This window comes from Phalacrocorax aristotelis, chromosome 1 (genome assembly GCF_949628215.1).
Source record: "Phalacrocorax aristotelis chromosome 1, bGulAri2.1, whole genome shotgun sequence".
In the NCBI taxonomy this organism is placed as follows: Eukaryota; Metazoa; Chordata; class Aves; order Suliformes; family Phalacrocoracidae; genus Phalacrocorax; species Phalacrocorax aristotelis.
In genome coordinates this window covers 91,754,098-91,776,505 of record NC_134276.1, presented here as the reverse complement: position 1 = coordinate 91,776,505, position 22,408 = coordinate 91,754,098, and the positions used below count along the sequence as shown (strand labels likewise).

Sequence of the window (22,408 nt, the reverse complement as noted above, 5' to 3'; positions counted from 1 at the left end):
AGTAGTAATTAATTGTCAATCACCTGGAGATAGATTCATTTTGATTATGGTATTTTCCAAGTTTCTGCTGCATAGTGTTGGTTTTAAAAGGGCCTCAAGGGCTCCATAACATCGTTTTGAATGTATTTGAGAAAAGCACGTGTTAAACAAATCATGTCATAGAACTTCATAAGCAGATCTCAGATGCAGTAACTGTGTTACTATATACCTTTTACAGGGTTATTTTGTTTCTACGGTTTAACCTTCGGCAGTTCTTGGCATTTCCTAAGGAGGAGGGGACCTCCATGCTCCTTGCACAGCTGACTGTTGGTGCCGAAAGCTGTTTCATTTCTGGAGAGGGAAATTCTGCTGAATACCTGATGATTGCTGTCCTTAAGGAATTTTTCTTTCCTTTTAATCTACAAGGTTTCCCATCCATTCCTCTTTTACTTTGCTGCTCCCAGCAAATTCACAACTGCTGCAGCTGCTTCGAACAGCTGCTGTGCTAACTCAAAACAGATGTCAAAGCCAGAGGTCTGACATTTAGTGGAAATCTACCGTTAAATACCACCTCAGTGGTTTATTTGACCCTGCTTGATAATGGGCCACAGAGGAAAACATTTTCACGCTGTATTTGTGCCCAAGCTACTAAATCTCCAGGGAATTGGTTCAGAGTTAGAAAGTAAGATTGGCAGGCCAGTATTTTTAAAGCCAAATTCATCTCTCCTGCAGCACTGAGGACCAACACGTTGCACTGCTTCAGGTGGATCTCATGGTGGACCAGGCTGTGTTTTGCGGTTATGGTTTAGTGGCAAATGCTTTCTGTGAATGAAGCTCAGAGAAGAATTCAGGGGCAGAAGTTCCTGAGCCAACCGAAGTTGGTGAGAAAGCTTCCCAGGCTTCCAATGCAGAGCCTTTGCTGGTGGATAATGAGGAAGTGGGAGGCAAGAAGTGGTTAGAAATGAGCCCATGATGGCTTAAAAGAGCTAAGAGGCCATGACATCACATGAAAACATATGGAGAGGGATCAGTACTCACCGTCATTATATAACGTAGTACTGCTTAATACAGATGTTTTCTTGTGCAGTGAAATTACAAGACCCCACAGCAGTAAATAGATAGCACTAAGAATAGCACCATCTTTTACAAGTTTTCTTTTATTTTAATCTCAGTCACATAAAAACACACCAGACATTCTCTCCTCTCACTCTTGCATCAGCCACACTCTGTCCTGAATGGGACTAACATCCTAAGTGGAACTAGCAACTTTCAGCACTGCAAATAATGCAGTTTCTTATAGTCTGACAGCAAAAAGTCTTACTACTCAGACTTTTCTTTTCACACTTCACTGAATCAGTGGAAGAGTACCCTGTAGTTATTACACTGTAGTGTATTCTGGAAATACTCTTCCACTTGAGCTACCCTGGCCTTTTCTGGACTGTATCCCCTTCTCTGTGCTATGGTCCTACATCCAACTTCAGTGAGCCCAGGTGACTGAGATCCGTTATCACCCCCCTGTGGCACAACAGTACTGAAGTGGCTGAGCTTCTCTGCAGATTTCTGCTGGGATAGTCATGGGGGGCAGGACTAGATCTTTTGTGACTTATAATGCTCAGACCTGATGTAAACCGAGCATACATTAATGAATTTAACAAAACTTGAAAGAACTTTTTTTGAAGAAAAAAAGCTGTTTGCAGATCCAGATCTCTCCACTCTGCAGCCCATCCCTCTCCTGAGTTCAGTGAGAGGGGCAGTGCAGTAGGTGCTTTGTGCTCTCTGCTTTGATCTACATCTGCATGGATGCAGGAATTTTTTGTTAGTGCCTCTGCTTTCAGGTTTGATTTGATCACTCTCTGTGTACCTTTGCCGGTGATACAATGTCATGTAGATTTCAAAAAAAAAAATTTTTAAAAAGACTCTTCTGTTTTGTAAGGGCAGGAAGTCTTGATTTGAGCAGGAATAATAGATAATTAGGCACCCATGGATTGTGTATCAGTATTTTGATGCCTCACAGAATACAAATTTTCAGAACTGCGGCAATATAGACAATCTTCTTCCTCTGCAATTTATACCAAACCATATTCCTTGCCTTAAAACTTAGAGACACGCATTCATTCATATGCAGAGAAGAAAATAAAGTATAATCCATTAAACCCTTTTTAATCTTCCTCCAAAGGAAATTAGCTGTTAGTGTAGTAGTGCTACTCTTTGTTGCATTTAACAAAATCTAGGGTTGATTACTCACTACAGACTTTCCTCACCAGCTGTTTTGTGTGGTGCAGAGCTATCCCAGTTGCCTTTAAATACGTTCATTTTCAAGCACAATCCAGTCTGTTGCCTGTAGATATTTAAATTAGGTACTGTGTAGCTGCAATTCTAGGTGCTTGTGCAGACAGGTAGGCATTTCTTAAGACCTCCAAAAGGATCTAGTATCTTGCATACAGGCAGTTCCTTCTCTCCTCTTGACCCAAGCTAAACTGTCTTTTGCTGGATCTCATTCATGTCTCAGGACTCTTGCACACCCAGCTGTACCGTGCTACGGTTTCTGGAGGCCTTAGGTACACCACCTGTTCATCTAAACCTTGGGGCTCTTCCTCATAGGAATTCCAAAGTATGCAATGATCTTTATATCTTCATTTTCTGTTACACAGTTTATGATTTATATTGGTGAGAGGTCCTCATCTTCCCTCATGGGAGGCGTTTCACCCTGCTCTAGGTGCACCTGCTCAACCGGGGGGGTTGGACAAGATGATCTCCAGAGGTCCCTTCCAATCCCTGCCATTCTGTGATTTTTTTTTTTTTTAATGTTCTTAGCTCCTGATGAAAGCACCAGAGGAGGTTGCAGGCTGTGTAGGCACCCATGTAAGTCCTAGAGGGTTAGGCAGGCCTGCAAAGTGAAGTCCTTAGAACCAATGTGACACCTTTCCTAGCTGTCAAGCTTGCTCTGGTACCTCTGTGCACCACTAGCACATGCGGTATAGACATAACCTGAGCGACCAGAATAGAAACCCACATGCAGAGCATGACTTCAAACCTATTATTATAATTTCTAATAGTATGTATGCTATTGGGGAGAGGGAGAGGGGAAGGAAGGGAATAAAAATTCCTCTGTTGTGTAAATCGTAACCTTTGCTGTCCGGGCCCTTCAGGGGTTGCCCCGGCCCTTGCCGTTGCCTGGAGTTTGTAGTTGAGCAGTGGCTCTGACCTGTGGTGGTCAGTGATGCCATTCACTTCCTCCACCCTCTCCTCCTCTCCTTTCCCACCTCTGCTCAGCTTTACTCTGTTGCTGACCCTTGTTCTGATCCTTGTAAAATACCTGCAAAGCTATTTATTGTCTTTCTTCCCTTCTCCTGCAGGCTGCCATACCTAGAAAAAAAAACTCGACAGCAATTACATTACTGTTATGCTGACCGGTGTCTTCTCCCGTATATTTCTGTCTCTCTCCCTGTTGTTCCATACGTCATTTACAATTACAACATTTACAACAGCTGTGGGAGAAAGATCATCCTCTTTCTTGAACAGCATCTATCGCAGTGACTTTCTCACCTCGGGCTGCAAAGTCTGGCCATGCTGGTGCTTGCAGTAGCATACCAGTGACAGTGGGACGCTGCTTCTGGAGGCAGCAAGCATCTTAGTGTCACCAGCTGTGTGATGGGAAGGGGGGCGGGGAAATGTTTCTGCTGTTGATTGACACCTGGCTTTCTTTTTTCAAAACCAACTATGCTATGATAAGTGTTCAAGAAGAATCAGTATGATCAAAGTATGGCTTCTGTGACAGCTCGTCAGGAGCATCTTTTCAGCTAAACTCATTAATGAATTCTCTGTTTTGGCAGTACACCTTGAAAGTGATGAGATATTTTTGCTTTTTTCCCCTTTTACCCTGAATGTTTTTTTCTCCCTTTCTCCCTCTGCCCCCTCAGTTTTACCATGCTGGCAGATCAGCTTGTTGGAAACATCTTATCTTGTATGTGAGCATGTGTACAGCTGTAGGTGTAAAGTGTGTGTGTGTGTGTGTGTGTGTGTACATATGTGTATCTATGAATGTATATCTTTATATGTCTGTAGCCCCTAATAAAATGTAAAGTGTCCGGATGAATTAATTTCATGTTGGGAAAACATGATTTTACCACTAATACTGATTAGTAGAAGTACTCGAACTGAGGAAATCTGGATGCTCAGAAGGTGAATTCAGCTCTTCTCTGCCAACCTTATCCTCAATTGAGAGGCCTGTAAGTTGGTTTTAGTAGTTTTCTCAAGTGTTTTTGCCAGGTTAGAACCAAGCTGCAGGTTACAGATCTGTTCTTGACTAAATCAGCTGAGAATCACCTGTGGATTTCACTGCATTTTCAGTCTTTGTTTAAAGCAGAAATGCAGTTATTTTACATTAAACTCCTAAATGGAAATTGAAGTGTCTCTTACAGTATAAAATATATATTCATGTGTGGTTTTTTTCCTTTTTTTTTTTCTGATATTTCTTCCACTTCCTCTCTCTGTTCCTAAAGGAAGAAATGCCCCAGGAAAGCCAGTGAGAGAGGTTAGTGAGATGCAGGCTCACTGCCATGGCTTCTGTTTGTCACAGCTTGCTTTCTGTGCCCAGCATGCGTGTGACGGCAGCACGGGTTTGCTTGGGTTTGGTGAAGGGCAAGGGGGGGTTTTATTTTGCTGTGGGTTTTGTTTGATTTTGCTGAGTGCATTACCCATGTGTGCTCTAACAGTAGTGTACCTCTCAACTTTCAGTGGAGACAATGTCAGCTCAGCGATCTGCATTGTCTTACATCCTCCCAGAGGTGGAAACTCAGGAATGGGGAGGAGAAAATAATACACTGAAATTAAGCCTCTGTATGATAAATGTGGTCAGCAAATATGCTGCAATCATTGACTTATGTTCCGTCACTTGTGTACATAAGCACGACAGGGAGACCCATGTCTCTTGCTGCTCTGCTTACATACTCACAATTGTATTTACATATACGTGCCAGTATACCAACCGTCATCTCCAGTTATTAAATAGGTTTTTTTCTTTTTTCTTTAGAACAGTGAGAGTTGAGAGGTATAAGAGATTCAGGTGTTTTAATTTCCTGATGTACTATTGCAGAATGAAGAATGCTACTAACACTCACGGCTCCACAGTGTTCAGCAATGCAAATGGGCGATGGTTTTCACTGTGCACTTTGGACGTGGTTGGTTTGATGCAAAATAGATTTTAGAATTTGGATGTCGCTGCTCGTTAATGGAGGAAAACGTTTTGTGCTGTGTTGTCATAGCACCTTTGAAAGTATTTCCAGAGCGCCTTGATTTTTCCTCTGTGAAGCTGCTCTTCCCTCGCTAACCAGATACAGCGTTTGAAAGATGAATTCCTAGCGAAAATTATTATTAAAGATAAAATATTCAGAGACTGCCTGAGTGCAATTGCAAGTAGCTGTGAAATGACCTTTCCTGCGCAGATGATGTTCAGTGTGGATGAGGCAGAAATTGAAGTGTAACCCTGTTTGCAAACTTCTGCTGGTGCGGAGAGGGGGGATCATGGAAACACACTGCACTGGGGTCTTTAGCAGAGCTCTTGTGAACCCCCAGTCGCTGTCAGGCTACCCGGGGTGAGCCAGGATTTGCTCTAATGCAGTGCCTTGCAATACAGTGGTTCTCTGCATTGGCTGTAGGAGCTGGCGCAGGTCCAGCGACTCCAATGAGTAAGAGGCTCAGCACAGGTTAAGTGTGCCCTCAAATGGCAGGTCCTCTCATATGGATCAAAAAAGGGTGCTTGGGATACCGTCAACAGACTGCACCAGTCCAGAAATTTTATGACAATTATTTCATATTCAGCCCTGCATGCTGTCAGCCCATACGGTCTGAGAATTGTTCTCCAATTCAGCAAAACAGGTTGTTAATTTCCACTATCCTCATTCATATTTATGCATATTATTCAGAAAAAGCTTCTGCTGCTGAGGGCATATTTGATACAATTAATAAAAAAGTAAAAATTTAAAAAATGAGCATGTCCCACCTGATCAGATTCCAGCAGCTTATCTCTAAAAAAGTTGACTTCTTCAATGAATCGCTCACCGCTCTCCAGTTGTGTTTGTGCTCGCTGATGGTTCCAGAGGGGTCTTGGTACCTTGCAGAGCTGAACAGAAAACGCAGTTCTCCACCTGCTTACGGAGTGTGTGGGCTAAGGTATAGAACAGCTTCTGCTTTATGTGTGAATCCATTTGCGCAAAGGCAGATCACGTGGTTTTAAAGCCGCCTGGCCAGGTTTTGATCCCATTACTCACATTAGGTATTGTCTTTGTATGTAATCCCATGGATTTCATGGCATTACTCGATATGGATAAGGGTATCAAAATCGAAGCCACCAACAGGAAGGATTTTTCTTTGGTCGGGGAAGGGTTAGAAATCTGTGCTGCTAAAAAAGGCACCGCATTGTGCTGGGGTTTCTTAATTTACTTTCTATCCACTCTTTCAAGTGTGAACGCTCCACGTTTATTTCTCTGACAAGCTGTAGTGTAAGATTGATATTCAGTTACTGCGCCCTCACCCAAAGGCCTTAATTCCAGTCGAGCCTCTAAAGCAAATTCAGCAGATGTGAAACGCACCGTTCTGTGTGTGACCAGAAGTGATGTAGTTACTGTCTGCAGAAATAGGTGTCTTCTGCTTTCAGAGCAAATGCACCTGTGTTAATATTCCCTCCATTTTGTAAGTCTAAGTTAATACAGTCCATGTCCATTTTGAGCTTTACTGCTGCATTTCAAAGTGTGTGCTAGTTTTTTTCTTATACAGTAGCAGCTTTCAACTGACGGTGCTTTAAGCATGGAGAAAACTTTTTCAGTTTTAATGTTTGTGAAAAAGAAAAAATTAATTAATGCCTTCCTTGGTGGCATTACATTAAAAATATGAATAATAATGAGTAGAAAGCTATGATTTATATGTTTCTAAGTGCTTTTAAGACAGTATTTTTCTCATTTGCTTCCTAATTAAAAATGTCAGTGTCCTACGTTTCACTCTTAGAGAGGGAAGGTAAGCAGTATTCAATAGAAGAAGCAGAGCTATATAGAAGCAGTCAGTGAATTTGAGCTTTTATTCTCATAACAGGCATTATAAAAGAGGGTGCATTTGTCACACATACAGTACCAGGAAATTACTGCATATGTTGTTCTCAACCATTTCGAGTCCTGATCACTCTAGCTGTTACTCCCATCTGCAAGAGAGGCAAAACTGCTGGCAGGGCAGTGATGCCCAGCTGAGGGTTCGCCAGCTGAGTGGCTGGAGCACAGCTATTTCGCCCGTTCTTCTGGCCCACCCTCCCGTCCTGTGACTGTCCTGGAGACTGCGGTCCCCAAGCTGTTGTACCATACAGTGCAGCTATTAACATAAACTGCAGTCAGCACTGCTTTGTGGTCATGCTGTGGGATGTAAACTCAAGTGGCTCAGGAGGATACGTGTGGTTGTTCAATTTTTTTCTGCGGAGGAAATGAAGACCTGTGCTTGAGAGGTAGCTTGGATGGGGTGGGGGAGAGGGAGTCATATCTCCTTGATCACCCCAGCATGCCTCTGTGCAGCTTTTATAGAGGGAGATCGTACTTGAAGCATGGTTATTTAAAAAATATGGCAGCAATTATCAAAGGAAAGAAAAAAAAAAAGACTAGCGGACATTCCTGTGATTTTTATGCATTCAAATGATACCCAGGGGTCTCTGGATGCATAAGGTCTTCCTGGCCCGTGTTTTAGTTGCCTGAAAAATTTAGCAGTTTGTACCTACTATGGCATACTTCTGAAAGACATTTTTTCTATAGTTTTGATTGAGTTATTCATTCTAGACCTAGACTCTTTCTATAAAACCTTTACAGCTCTGTATCTGACAGAACAAAACAGTATTAACAAATACTGATTTTTTTCTGAAGATGGGGTTTAGCAGTTTGGGTTGTTCTAAGGTGATGGAAGGGTGATCACTCTTCCCGAGCTGGTAATGAGTGGTATTGGAGTCCCTGAAGAGCCCTGGAGTCCCGTCACGGTTGGTAGAAACAACAGATCACAACAAATCTGAACAAGAGACCACGATCCCACAGGCAGCAGTGCCTCTAATGGCTGGCTACCCAGTTACGACTCTCACCACCTCCCTGTCTCATGTCTGTAGGTTGCTGCAGGTGAGGAAAAACAAGAGTGTTTAAAGCCTAGAGATTTCTTGAAAACAGTTTGCAGGGTCAGGACATTTGTGGGGATGCTGCAGGTCACTCCAGTTATAGCAGGGTTATAGCACACGCTACAAAGGTACCTGAGCCGTGTCAGAGTTTCGGGTAAGTAGAGCAAATCAGGAGAAGTTACCTTTCTGTTTATGTAAGCATCTCCTATCTAAAATATGTTCTTGCTTTCATATGACTTTGTCAAATTTTCACTTTCCATGGTGTAATTTGCTGGATTGATCTCAGCCTGCATGGTGTCAGTAAGAGGGATTATCCCTTACTTTTAAAATAAATGCGGTGGCATACATTTACTTTGAAGCAAGGAATGTTGACCAAAACTTGGCAGGAATTTTTCGTATGCTGTTATTTGACGTGCTGATGAGCAAATTACAAGTTTTTTCTTAGGACGAATAAGATGGCTACACATTAATGATTTATGGATGAAATTGCTGTTTGATGCATCTGTTTCTCTGTGTATTAGTGCAATTAGCAAAACGTCACCAGATTAGAACCAAGTATTTCTTTGTATCAATACCTGGCAAACAGTGCCATGCACAGCACAGCTCGCTATTGACCGGGCAGCTTGTTGAGTAGTTATCATTTAGATATGGCATAGTTTTGTGTAATTAATACTACATTAAAAAAAACAAAACCCCACAAAATCTTTAAAAATAGTATTTTAATGTAAAAGGTGGTAGTAATTCTCCAGAAGAAACAAACTTCTCTGGATATTTCTCAGGTCATGTTTTTCTATTCCATAAATGCTGATAAATATTAACTAACATCACTCCAAGCTCTGATGTACTGTAGAAATGTCAGCAGTGCACGACTACTATAATATTAGAACATTTGGAAGGGGATGGTGGGTTTGATTTGCCCCACAGGGAAGGTTCATTCCTGTTGCTAGAGAAGACAGGTGTGTGAAGAGGAACACCCACTGTGTAGGTGGGCAATGGTAACAGTCAGGCTCCACCACATTACAGGTAGGGACTGCGTGAAACATGTATCCTGGATACCCTGGTCATGTCCTTTCTTCGTCTGGGTGCTCCTTCCTCAAGGACCAGGCGAGGACTCGGCATCCAGGCTAACACAAAGCATTCCTTGGAAGCAGAGTTGTGGGCAGATGGCATTGCACCTCCCATGTTTTTTCCAGGCAAATATTCTATCGCCAGTGCTCTCAGGGAGTAAATCAAGCCCCTCAGGCCGTAGCAACATGCAGTTTTATTAAGTAGTACCTCCCCTGTTATATACTTTCAGTTGCTGGCACTCTGCAGCTCGGGGACTTCTTGTGTTGGAGGTCACATGCACTTCTTTGCATCTAAATAAATCTTTCTTCAGTGATTATTTTCTAACTCCTTTTTTAACTCATTTATGTGTTTGGCCTCAACATCAGCCTGTGGCGATGAGTTCAGTAACACAATTATGTGCTATGTGGAGTATAATTCCCTTCTGCTTGTTTTAAGACCTTCTGTCTGCTCAGTCCTTCTTGTCCTTGCAAGAAATCTTGAACACTCAGTCAGTCCTTGGTTTGGGTGCTGATCTTGTAGGGTGTCTAGATCTCTGGCATATTCCCTCTTCAGTCATATTTTTTCAGGAGGGAGACTCCAGATGGGATTCACCCGTTTAAACTGTGATGTCTCTGTTGTTTGAGATGCCAGAAGGTATTTGAGAGAGCCATAGAGGGCTGCAAATATGACACAGGACTTGCAGGAGACCCCGCTCTTCTGAACAGTAGCTGGAGACCAGGCCAAGGGCCTAAAATTGCAACTTTTGGCAGTTTAATCTCCCTACCTTCAAGTCAGTTTAGTCCCTAATTGTGATGAAGCTGTTTCTTACTGCTGATCAGTGTTGCTACCCTTCCTTTCCACTTCCAATGAGTGTGACAAGTCATCACTGGTTTAATCTCCAGAATTGTGCTCTGCGTTTATTTATCGTTTCTGTGTAGGAGGACCATGTGTAGTCGTTATACTGTCTTAGGCCTTCACAGTGGTTATGGGTGAGGAGAAATGCACAACTGTATAGTAGTCACTCGATAATTGTGGCATCTTTGTTTCTGCTGTACTGCTGTCTGAAAAGCAAAGGATGTTGTTAAAATGATTAAATAAACCGCAGCTGTTTAGTTTGGTCATCATTTTAGCTATCTGCGCAGGTATCCTGCTGGGATCTCTTGGGTTTAATGATTTAGTTAATTATTGCTGATCTGTTTGTTTGTTTTTTCTCCTTGATAGAACATTGAATGGTCAAACACTTGCAGCGCCAGTTGGAAACTTTTCTGTGATGTCAGTGGATTTGATTGTTGCTTTTGGTGAACATTCGTAATGATGCAGCTTCATCGCTACGGGGGGGAGGTTTTGGAAGACAAACACGCTGGCTTATCATCAACATAGCTTACCCTAGCCATTCCAGCCAGTATTGCTGTGAAGTGTTCTGCAAAACTGGCAACTTTTGCTAATAACATATTAGACTCATCCAGGAGGCTTCTGGGAAGAGTACTCTCTCTCCAGTGTACTCCACGGGGATGGCGGCAAGCGGCACGTGGAGAGCAATGGAGCTGCGCTCGGCCTCTTCTGTAGAATGTTCCCACCCATCTGCTGCCGTGTCTTCTTTGTTTAATTTCGTCTTCTTTGACTTTCTTTTTCAGGCCACAATGTAGGGAGCCTTTTCCACATGGCAGACGACTTGGGAAGAGCGATGGAAACCTTAGTGACAGTGATGACCGACGACAAGGTGTTAGAATAGCAAGATGTGTTTTACAACTTCAGGCGTCCCGCATGGTTTTTATAATATTCATACTACAAAGAGGATTAGACTGTAAGAGTTTACAAGAAATCAAATCTATATTTTTGTGAAGGGTAGTGGTACTATACTGTAGATTTCAGTAGTTTCCTAAGTCTGTTACTGTTTTGTTAACAATGGCAAGTTTTACACGTCTATGCAATTGTACAAAAATTATAAGAAAACTACATGTAAAATCTTGATAGCTAAATAACTTGCCATTTCTTTATATGGAACGCATTTCGGGTTGTTTAAAAAAATTTATAACAGTTATAACGAAAGATTGTAAACTAAAGTGTGCTTTATAAAAATAATTGTTTATAGAAACCCCCTTAAAAAAAAAACACAAAAAAAAATACTGAGGCAGTGCATTTGTTTAATATCATTTCAGCTCTGGAACTGCATCAGAGAGATTCATGTTCTGTGTTCTTTTCCTTGCCTATCAAAAAGAAAAAAGAAAAAAGTATTTCCTGCAGAGACACCAAAATGGCCAACTTTACATTTCTCATTGGTTTTGTCTGACTAGGGCTGGCTTTAAAAGAAACCATAAAATCTCCTGAACTTCCAGTGAAGGTAGTTATTTCATCGCTTTCCAGTAAAATTAAGAATTACATGAATCACACAGCTAGTTTGCAATAATTAAAAGAAAGAGCACAGTACATGACAGAGCCTGCAAAAAAAATTAATGAAGAAAAAAAAAAACACAAAAGAAAAACCCCAATAGAAAGAAGGAAAGAATTTAATGACCATCCTTTGCGCCAGCGTTTCCTCTGCTGACTGAATTCCTGAATGCTATGAGTAAAGAAACGTAGAAATTGCCTTACCAGATTAAACCTTTGGACCTCCGTGTCCGGTACCCCGCTGGCCACGGCCAGCAGCCAGTGCTTCGGCGGGAGCTGCCACTGCTCGCATCACCGTTGCTGCAGAGGAGAGAAGAAAGGGAGAAGTTCCCCCCTGAACCCCTGTGGGATTGGCTTCTGACCCGAAGCACAAGTAGGTTTCTCACAGAGCATCTTTGCTTGTCCAGCTCCCAGTGCATGAAGCTCCCCTCGATCCTCTGGAAAATAAAACTAGAGCTTTCCACAATGTGTGTCTCAGCCTGCTACAGCAGCCGGTCCCAAGGAGCTGTAACCTTTGGGAGAGGCTGTAGAAGAGTTACTGCTGTTCTTGCGCGTGTATGGTGGTAAAGCGGCGGTAGCCGCACTGCTCCGCGAGGTGTTTATCACCAAAACAAAGGCCCTGGTCCTTTCTCCTTCCCCATTTCTCTCTACAAGTAATCCCACATAATTAACAACAAAGTGAGAAAGAGAGGAGCTGATAGTGAAACAGATTAGCCAGCTTGACTGCAGCTCGTGGGAGGTAGGTTTGGGTATGAGGTGCTGTCAGCAAAAGCTTTACCACTTCATTTTCTTAACCAGCTTTTAATTTTACCTTAGAATACTTAGAAACACACCATCTGACTTTATATTGCAAGAGTAAAAAAAAATCTGTTACCTCTTCTTGTATGAAGTGTAATTAAACTTGGGAAAGATTTTATTTTGAATGCTAGTTAACATTGAACATGGCTAGTCATGCTATTTCTACCTCACTTTGGTTTTGTGGTGTTCCTGACAATTGCGTACAGATAATGTTACATCGTCACCACGTGTCCATTTTGTGACCAGGTCTCATCGTTTAAATAATACCAACAATGATAATCATTTACAAAAAATAAGTAAATCCCCCCACCCAAACCTCTGCTTTCCTAATAAAAAGCTTTTTTAACACTTTATTACAATAGGAACCCGTGGTATTTCTCATGGTCTTTTTTTATCAGAAGGTTTAAATTGAGAGCTGAGAAAGAGGTGGGTTTCTTCTTTTTTTCCCCCTTATAAGTTAAGCCTTCTCTTCAGAAAAAAAAAAAAAGAGGAAAAATGGATTGCACGGTTGTTTTCATCAGGGTTTTGTTTTGTTTGTTTTACTTTCTAGATCTTAGTTTTGGAGTGAGTCTGTCAAAAAATATTTAAAAAGTTGAAAGCTTTATCGCTGCTTTTTTAAGCATAATTTGGGAATTATTTCATATTCCTTATAATGACAAAAGTATTAAACTGTAAAACATAATCAGTGTAATTGAATACATAAATACCATACGGCATGTTATTTCATTGTTACTCAGTACTGGTTTATTACTTGGATATCATAATATATTGTGTTTTAACACCAACACTGTAACATTTACTAATTATTTTTATAAACTTCTGTTTTACTGCATTTTTTCACAACATATCAAATTTCACCAAATATATGCCTTACTATTGTATTATATACTGCTTTACTGTGTATATCAATAAAGCACGCAATTATGTTATAAAATGTGCAGCATTTTTTACTGGGGTTCAGCAGTCACCCAGCGCATCTCCCCTCCGGCGCTCCTTTGCCGGTTGCCAAATCCCCGCGTTAGGCACATCTCGGTGCCTCGGCCGCCTCCCTGGTGGGCAGGGTGCCAGCGGCAGCACTCGGGATTTGGCTGGAAGAGGAAGAGTGGCACTCTCTGGTTTGGGTTTTTCTCCCCTGTTGAAGTTGTGAACCTCCCATTTTTATGCTCCCCAAGCTTTTCGGAGATTGCCAGCCCCACGCTTTCTGCCTCGTCGCAGAAGGGAGCCTCAGATCAGATGGATCTTCGCTGATCAGTCCCGTGCTTGATGGTCTCCTTGCCACCAGGCATAATACTAGCAAACCCCTTTCCTTTTGGGCTTTGGGAAGCATATGTTCCCATCAGAGAGGTTGAGCACGCATCCCATCTCATATCTAAGAAACAGGTGTAGGTTTTGATATCCAGACTCCACTCGGTTGTGTCGCGATGCTGTCTTTTGGTGGTAGAAATATCATGAAAAACAGTAAAATAAAAAGGCAAAACCAGCATATGTTTGTATATGATTTTGATAATACAGTGAGGGGGAAGTGGGAATTACCTCATTTCATTCACTTCAGGAAATAAATACACATCCCACATCTACTCTCACAGACCTGAGTGACTCTGGAGTCACTCCTACGTACGTGAATCAGTGTGTGCCTTGCTGTACTGTAGTCTCCTCTGAAGATTACACAATCCACAAAGGACAGCAGCCACCGGTGACAAGGCGACTCCTTTTTAATTCAGTTAAGCAAGAGGGAAGATAGCTTTCTCCCTACCACTAGCGCTGAAGTTGGTTGCACATGAGGAGACTCTGTTGGGTTTTAAGCCTGGCCATAAGCCAGAAGGATGGGGCTTGTGGATAGTCTTATTAAACACCTAAATGAACTAGAACATCAAAAAAGGCCACGCGAGCAAGGCAGAGGAGCAGCTGTATGCGGCCTCATCCCTTCAATGCGCTGGAAGGAGCAGGGAAGGCAAAACCACATACGCATGCCCCGACTCACCTTTGCTAAGCTAGGGCTGTGACAGGCAAATCCAAACCGTAGTCCTACAGATAACACACTGTGGGCTCTCCATCACCTCTCACAAGCTTCGCACCCATCAGCGCTAACGGGTTGGCACAACGTGTGAACAGCTGCTACCGTGAGTACTGCTGCTCCCAAAGGCAATGCATACAGCCTGCCGGCCAGCTTCACGGATTTCCCCGCTCCCACAACCCGGTCATTTACGACTCCTAACAGCCTATCAATAAAATCTGATATTTCTGACTGGCTCTTAAGAACACTTTCCTTATGAATGTTTATGCTGAATATTCTCCTTATTTTAAGAACAAGGCTATTAACTGTTCAGTGTGTTTCTTCCCCTCTCTGGGCAGAGAGGAAGATTAGATCTCTTAAATTTTGGCTGCTATGGTTAATAAGCTGCCATTTACCAACAAACTTCATAATCTTTCCTCTACCTTCTCAACAGATAGATAGAAAAACTAAGGCCCTACTAGGCAGTTCAGCATCGGGGGGGGGGTGTGCAGAAGGCTCCCTCAAACTTCCCTGCTGAGGCCACACATCTCCCAGGCATCACGGCTGATGGTGGCACGTGTCGGCCATCTGCCGCATGGCCCCTGCCCACCGCCTTTCAGCCCTGCGAGTACCACCCAGCCCAGCCCAGGGCTTCCCAGTAGAATTTAGGATCCCAGCATCCCCTGCCTGCCCCGTGGGGCTGTGCGAGCCCCAGCGCTGCAGGGGCGGTAGTGCCTGCTCTGCTGCAGGGTTGGGCTGGAGAAACTGGGGGGAGGGACAGCTAAGATGGGAGGGGAAAAAAAAAAACAAACCACACTTTTCAGCTAACTTTGGGAAAAAAGAGGGAAAGCAATGATGTGCAAGAGACAGAAAACATCTGCAGCTGCTAATACATGTCAGTCACATGGCTGCTGCAGAGTGTCCCTAGCCTCAGTTGGCTGGACACAGGTAGCAGCCGCAGCACTACAGAGTGCTGTATGAAGCACACGTGTTGCCAAGCCTACCTGCATGCAACCAGCAATAGTTGCTCGCACTTCTTTAGCTTTGAAGCTAACTGTTACACACGCTGTCACCTTTACATCAGGGTGCCCTGCAATGACAAGAGACTACCAGCTTTGTGCGAGGGTGGACTGCAGTACTGACACCACTGGGTGGACGTGATTGACTCCTCCTCACGGAGCTGCAGCAGCAGCTAGAGCAGCAGAAGCAGCAGCCTGGCGCCCAGTCCCGTGCCAGTGGGTTAGCAGCACGCCCAGGCCCCAGGGGCATTTCACTGGCTATCACCCATTTTGGCTGTCCATGTGTACACATGTGCAGGCAGGCTGAAACCCAATAAATCTTCCCTGTCTTGACTCAGGCTCCACTCAAAGATTTCACTGGGAATTTGTTTCAGTTCAGAGCAAGCATACCAACTCATTAGAAAATGCTATAAATCTGTGGAAGAAAATTGAGACTGCTGAGACCAAGACTTAACACTTCCATAGAGGAACCCCTGTAAACTGATGATGCTGCTTACCAGCTAGGGAAGAAGATTACAGCACATGTTTAGTAGCTCATGGTGCTGAAAACTTGGTTAAAAAGCACTTGTTAAGGGAGGGATGAGAGTTAAGGAAATCTTGTACCCATAGAAGTGAATGATGGGGCTTCACAAATATTCCAAGCTGCTGTTTCAGCCTATTGCCTAAACCCTTACTGCTTGTCAACCCAAGGCTCAGATCAGTCAATTTGGCAATTGTTTACCTGGTGTAAAGACTTATTTTTCTTACTATCATCCAAGCATTACAATGGCTATGCCATTTATTTAATAGTTGGCACATGCTTTTTAGCATCTGTGTCCAAGCAAGTCCTCCCTATTTGCTGGCATAAGAAATCCACTACTTGTAAGGTTTTCCTTTCTCTCTCTTACACAAGTGCACACATACAGAGGAAAAAAAAAAATCCAATCTTTTATTGTCTTTCTTGGTGAATGGAAGAGATTGGTTTTTCTCTACCTGACCATCTCCTGGAATAACAGCATCCTCGCTCCAACCAACTGGTATGTCCAAAACTACAACAAGTATTAAAATAAATACAATTTATATTCATGTAATTCTATAATAGGAAATCAGAAAATGATCTTAATTCACTTGGCATTCCTATATTAGTTTGCTTCATCATACTCTACTTGAATCTGAAGATGATCCAAACCATCAACACGAAGTGCATTTTTGCAGGTATAATGTCTTCTAAACCTTTAACAACTACATTAAATAAGATGCGGGTCTTCATGAACATATTCTTTTATTAAGGCAAAGACAAGCTAAAGTAAATCAGTCAATTTGACCTCTGTGAGGCTGTAGGAAGATGCTTTCGTCTCTGGCACACACGGACATTCAACTTCGACGTGCCTTTCTGCCACAAAGCTGCCGTCGGCATCTCAGTATCTTCCAGCCACTACGGCTCGCTGCTCGCCACGCTGCTGCATGCAAGGGAGGACCGAGATTCTTGCTCGTCGCCAAAGTGCTGCTTTCACCTTAGCAAGATGAAAGCTTTTTTTCTTCAGCTTCGGAAGCAGACAACAAACCGAGGAGCAGCTGACTAGCGAGGCGGTGTGAGCCAGCTGGGCAGCACAGCGGTGGCAAAGGCTCCTCGTGAGGCTGGGGACCAGACCAGGTCAGGCCTTGCGTGGTTGTTGAGGGGACATGAGAGGCACAGCGAAACCTCAAAGCATGTTATGGGAACAGAAGTCAAGTGCTGTGTATGCAGGGAGATTTACATGGGTGTATCTTTTTACACTGGCAGTGTTACAACGTAACGTGAGGTTAGAGCAATCTCAGGCAGTATGTCCCAAGGTTAAAATTGCTCAATAGCTACAGGCTTGCTGTTAAGTTTGTACTACGTAAGGATGTCCTTATTGATGGTCTACGGCTGGGCTACTACATAATAAAAAAATATCATCATGTGAGGATTTTTATTTCCACAACAGGGTAATTTTTAGTTGTGCCTTATTCACTAGACAAATGGTTTTATTCTAACACTGATGTAGGAGATACTTCTTTTGCACAGAAGATTAATGGCAGTTGCCAATATACTTCCCCACTGCATCCCACAGCGCATGTTTAGATAAAGGCTGCAACCAGCTGCAGGTGATAAGAATAAAGCTACTGGGGTTTTCCTACCAACCACAAATACAAGCTTAGAAATTCATGGTCCTGAGAAAACATTAAGTATGTTAGACTAAATGTCAGATACATTAATATACACAAATATGCACCACACAGATAGAGGCATGAAACACCCTGTTCCTCCTCGTGTGTCTACACATGCTTGCACACACACAAGCCATTTGATGTGCTGAGCCTGTTAATGCTTCAGTTAAAAAAAAGAGAACCGGAACCAGTTATGTCAAAATAGATAAAGTGTGACAATATGTGTTAATTCAGCTATATTATAAATTATAACAACCCACGCTTTACAGCACCAAAGCAGTATTTTATTCAGCAGTTCCTTCAGGCATTTTGATTCCTAAGGAAAGTGGCCGTAAGCACATTGGCTCCATGTAACATCTGCTTTTGTTGTTCCTCTGAAACACCTGGCAGAGCTGGCATGGCCTTCCAGCCTTGGCAGAAGGTACTAAGGACATCAAGCCTATAACTTAGCTTCTTTCATCTTTTCCCCCCCCCCGCTTTTTTTTTTTTTTAACCTCACTGGCAAGCTCAAAGCCTTCCTTCATCAAGATCTTGCAGGCAGACAAATGCTGCTAAGCCTTTCAATGACTTGCAGTGCATGTATTTTATTCTACCTGGTTTTTGTTGACTTGCTCTTCTACATTAAGCAAACTTATAAGACAAACCAATACATGAAGGGAAAAGAACATTTACAGCTTTATGTCTTGGAATTGCAGGTACCCACATCAAGCCTGAGTTCCCTGTTTTCTCTCTGCAAAGCCTCTATACTCTTAACACCCGCATGCGTTTATCAGACACTGTGAGCACTGTATGCAGGGGTCACTACCCTCCCCCTTTTTCAGAATATGATTCCTTAAAAGTTCCCCAATATCTAGGATGTTCTTCCTCTCCTGACAAAAATATGTTGATTTCTACTTTGCAGTCACTGATTTTTTGCTTCTGATGTCCTGGCCTCTCTCCCCACGGTCCTGAGCAGCTCCTCCCCTGCTGTGCTGGCTGACTGAAGCCCTTTCTTGCTCAGCCCCAGCCGTACCAGCTTCATCATTAGTCTCTTCCCTCTCCAGCCCAGGCTGCCTGTCCCCATCCCATACCCGTTCTCATCCCCATCCCCATTCCGCACTGGCCCCAAGCTTCAGACCTGAGTGCAGCGGAGAGGGATGGCGCCCCAGCCCTCCTCTCGGTCCCCAGTGCCAATTTCACCTCCCAACAGCCTCCACCCCTCAGTGGCAAGGATTGCCTGTTCCTGCCCTGCTCCTGCATAAGCTACTGCCAAAAGCGCCTGCACCTGAAGCCAGTCTGGGCTCCCCATCACGCAACCGACACCTCAGGGCTGTGCATGCCACAGCTTCATTACCCCCCTTTCCCCTTGTGCCAATGACTTTTAACAAAAACTACTCACCCCAGCTGGCCACAAACCCAATCCAGGGAGCAATCCCTTCCAGCGCAGCGCATTTGCCTAATGCTCCGTGTTGCCGCTCCTTCAGTGTGCTGGGTTTTTTTTCCCCTCCACTAATTTCCCTACTGAGCCTCATTTTTTCATGCTTCATTAACATTTTCCCTTGTGCCACTTCTAACACATAGCTTTACTTACAGAGCAGGCTCTCCCCCTCCAGCCCCCCTCTTCCATCCCTGCTGGGCTCTCCGCTTGCTCTCCATACACAGGAACGCGGCCATGTAGGTGTCGTTTGTCTGGGGTCCCATACATATTCCTCTTTACTCCTTGGACTGGAGTTTCTGATTTTTCTTACTCTCTTGATGTCTCTAACCCTGAGTTAATCAAAGTTTTCTCTTTTGTGACTGAGACCTTCAGTGAGAGTCTCCTTTCTTTTAAGGCACTGATGCAGATGATGATTAAAATCCTTGTGGGAAGGCATGCTGGTTCTCCTTTGTTTGTTTAGGGTTTTTTTCCCTGGTTTTGTTTCTTTGGGGGTTTGTGTAGTTTTTTTTTAAGAACGGGGGTTGCCATCTTGCTTGCTGCTGGCGTTTGTGCTGAGGACTGAGATTGGCCCATACAACAAAAAAGGCTGCATAACCTCACGGGCCATGACTACCAAAGTCAGCCCAATGGACTCTGCTTTCAAAGGGGGCTGTAAACTGTACGGCTCATGTCCCGTGAAGGCAATTCACTGAAGTGGCCTATTTTAAAATTTTTTTTAAAGACATAAACACTCAAGGTCATTATCCAGCGTGCTTGTGGGTATCTGTAGCTCTCAGAATCAGGCCACCAGCACTTAAATGGCTTACTGTGGATCTAGCAGCCAAACTTCAAGTCTGTTACTTAGGAAATTAAGCACTAAACGCACCTCATTTTGCTGATCGCTTACACCCACCCCTCAGGGAGTTAGGGAGGCTGGGATCCCCAGGCAGGCGAAGCCCATGGTGAGAAGCCCAGCTGGGCAGATGTCAGGCATTAGCAGCGCTCGCTTGCTCAGGGGAAGCAGGGCCAGCAGTGGCTCTTGCTATGGGCACCAGAGCTGCAAATGATCATAATATTAAGGCAGACTAAGGTGAAAAGGGTAAAATAGGATCTCTCCATTTCATTTATAATATGGCTTCAGGTTCACTGCAGTGAGTAAATACCTGTGAAAAAGTAACGATGATTCTGTAGTTTAGAAGGAAAGCCCTTTAACAGTGGGCTGCAAGGGACAGCTTCGATTTTACCTGCCATAAAGGGCATTTTTCTTCTTTTGTATGAGAAAAGAAATCATGGCCATGAAGTAACTCACATCAGTTATTGCTGAGGCAGCTGTTTCATTATGATGTGCACTACTTGGTATTATTTTTTCCACACTGCTGGCTGTTGTCCTCAGGAAGCCTTCCCACCCATTCCCTGCAACCCCAGTGGATGGTTTCTATTTCCATGGATAAGGGGACATTTGCTCAGCTCCCCTGCACGGAGTTTTTCTCTAGCTGGGCTCTGCACGTGTTCTCAGCACTTTGATCCTTGCCTAACATCTGCAGGATAACTTTCCTCACTTCCATCCAATTTATACAAATCATTTGACCTTTTCCTTTTGCCTTCAGCCACAAAGCACTCAACTGCCACAAAGAGCCAGCTGAGTGTGGCACAGCCTGCCAGCACCCCACAGAAGGAAAAGAGCATGAGGTTGCCTGTTGAGGCAGGGTTTACATTAACAAAGATACTCATTGCCCTGCTGCTTCTTGGCTGCAAATACCTGACGATAGTGCTGCTGGTTGGGAATCTTGCCTTTCCTTCACTTTTTTACAGCTTCTTTTCTGCCAGGGAGTTACTGCTGTGGCCTGGCTCAGGTGCCTCTCACACAGCGAGGGCCACACACATGCTTTGCTTCTCAGGAACCTATATACCAGAATAGCCTTCTCTTCTGTCGGGTCAGAGCTGTTCAAAAGCCACCTTCTTCTTCCTCACCTTCTTTGCACTGCTTTGAGTTTTCTAAAAAAAGAACAGCACAGAAGTGAGTCATCCCAAAAGGCCCTGAGAATCAGGGGAGGATCAGTGAAAACCCCTCACTTCCCTCGCGGTGCCTGGTGCCATATCGCAGAGCCAAGAATTCGCACCTGCCCTGGTCTCTTCTGCTCTCTCCTGTAACACTTTAAAGCATAGTCTGTGTGGAACTGTACAGATGACGATGGTGGGACCTATAGCCTCTGTATAGTGTGTGGCTTCTGGCATCAAGAAACCTTGCCCCTTCTTTCTGGGGAAGGAGTGTTAACCTAAATTCATGATGCTACCTAAATGTGGCACTTCCCAAGTTTGGATATCTAAAAGCCTCTCTTATAAAAGGAAGGGCTCCTTTCTCTTTCTCCTTCCCTCCCCCCATCACTCCCTCAGCTTCACTCTGGAGCCGGGAGAACAGTCATCCTGAGCTGGCAGCAGCAGCAGCATCACCCACACCCCTGACCACCATGCCTGGCTTTCTGGGCACTGCCAGACAAGCGTGCGGCACCGAACCAGCCCAGATTCATAAAATTTGTTGTGTGTGCACAAAGCGCAACTGTGAGCAAGCCGTGCTTCCACCAGGCCACAAAATGATGGCACCGGAGCGTGCAGACAGCCATGGTCTCAAAGAGAGTGCAGAGGAGTGTTGTCTGTGTGTCTGTCCTGATGTTCTGCAGCTCCCATTTGTGATTCAAGATGGCTGTGCTGTGCACTGTAATAAACTGTCTGGGTATAACAAACACTTATAACCACAGCAGTGATGCTGTCAGCAATATTGATGCAGTTACCAGACCTCACAATGGGTTTGAGGAAAGGGTTATACCAAATCACAGTTTGCAGAACTGCAAGGGAGCTAGTAGCCTTGAAGCAAAGCCACCGCACCTCTCCCTCAGGCTGGGCTTTTCCCTCAGCCCCAGGGTATTTGCTCACTGCAGCCTTCCTCCTCCCACGTAGCACAAATATAAGAAAGCAGAAAATAGGGGAGTACTTTGTGTTCCAATGGGTACCAGAGGAGAGCTGGTGTGTGCCTGTGCTAGTGTCCGCTTAACTTTGGGCAGCCCCCGCAGAGATGCCTCTGGGCAATCAGCCACCCCACAGGGAGATGGCACAGTGGGGCCAGGGCTGCTCCTCAGGGGGACGAGATTTTGGGCACCTCTGGAGCCAGGCTGGGGATTTGCACAGGGGAATTTAAATCCGCTCATCCCGACAGTGTCCAGCACAAGTTGGGGGTGAGGAGGGCACACAGGGGCAGCAAAGTAGCAAGAGAGCAGCTCATCGGTTGGGATGGTTTGGTTTGCACATGGGTCCAGGCATTTCAGAAGATAATTTCAAGGTGGCACAGGCAGTGGAGCACCTTGTTCAGCAGCACACTTGCAGCAGAGGCAGAAATAGTTTAATTTATGCAAGGCTCACATGGGGCTCTCCTGGCTGAGGCAGGACCACCAGCCAGCTGATGTTTTCCAGGGGAGTCATCCATTAACAGC

General features: G+C 44.2%; 1 protein-coding gene across 15 annotated transcripts in view; it reads left to right on the top strand.

Moving 5' to 3' along the window:
- DMD (dystrophin) overlaps window positions 1-11,643 on the top strand; it is a 1,138,094-nt gene extending 1,126,451 nt beyond the window's left edge. For 9 of the 15 annotated variants that reach the window (XM_075097793.1, XM_075097785.1, XM_075097765.1 and 6 more), the window contains one exon: window positions 10,795-11,643. In XM_075097793.1, the coding sequence (XP_074953894.1) occupies window positions 10,795-10,892 (98 nt within the window). In that variant the 3' untranslated portion in view covers window positions 10,893-11,643. Of the gene's footprint in view, window positions 1-4,481; window positions 4,514-10,794 lie in introns of all 15 variants that reach the window. The other 6 variants (XM_075097775.1, XM_075097757.1, XM_075097749.1 and 3 more) reach the window with 2 other exon arrangements.
- The last annotated feature ends 10,765 nt before the right edge of the window (window positions 11,644-22,408 follow it).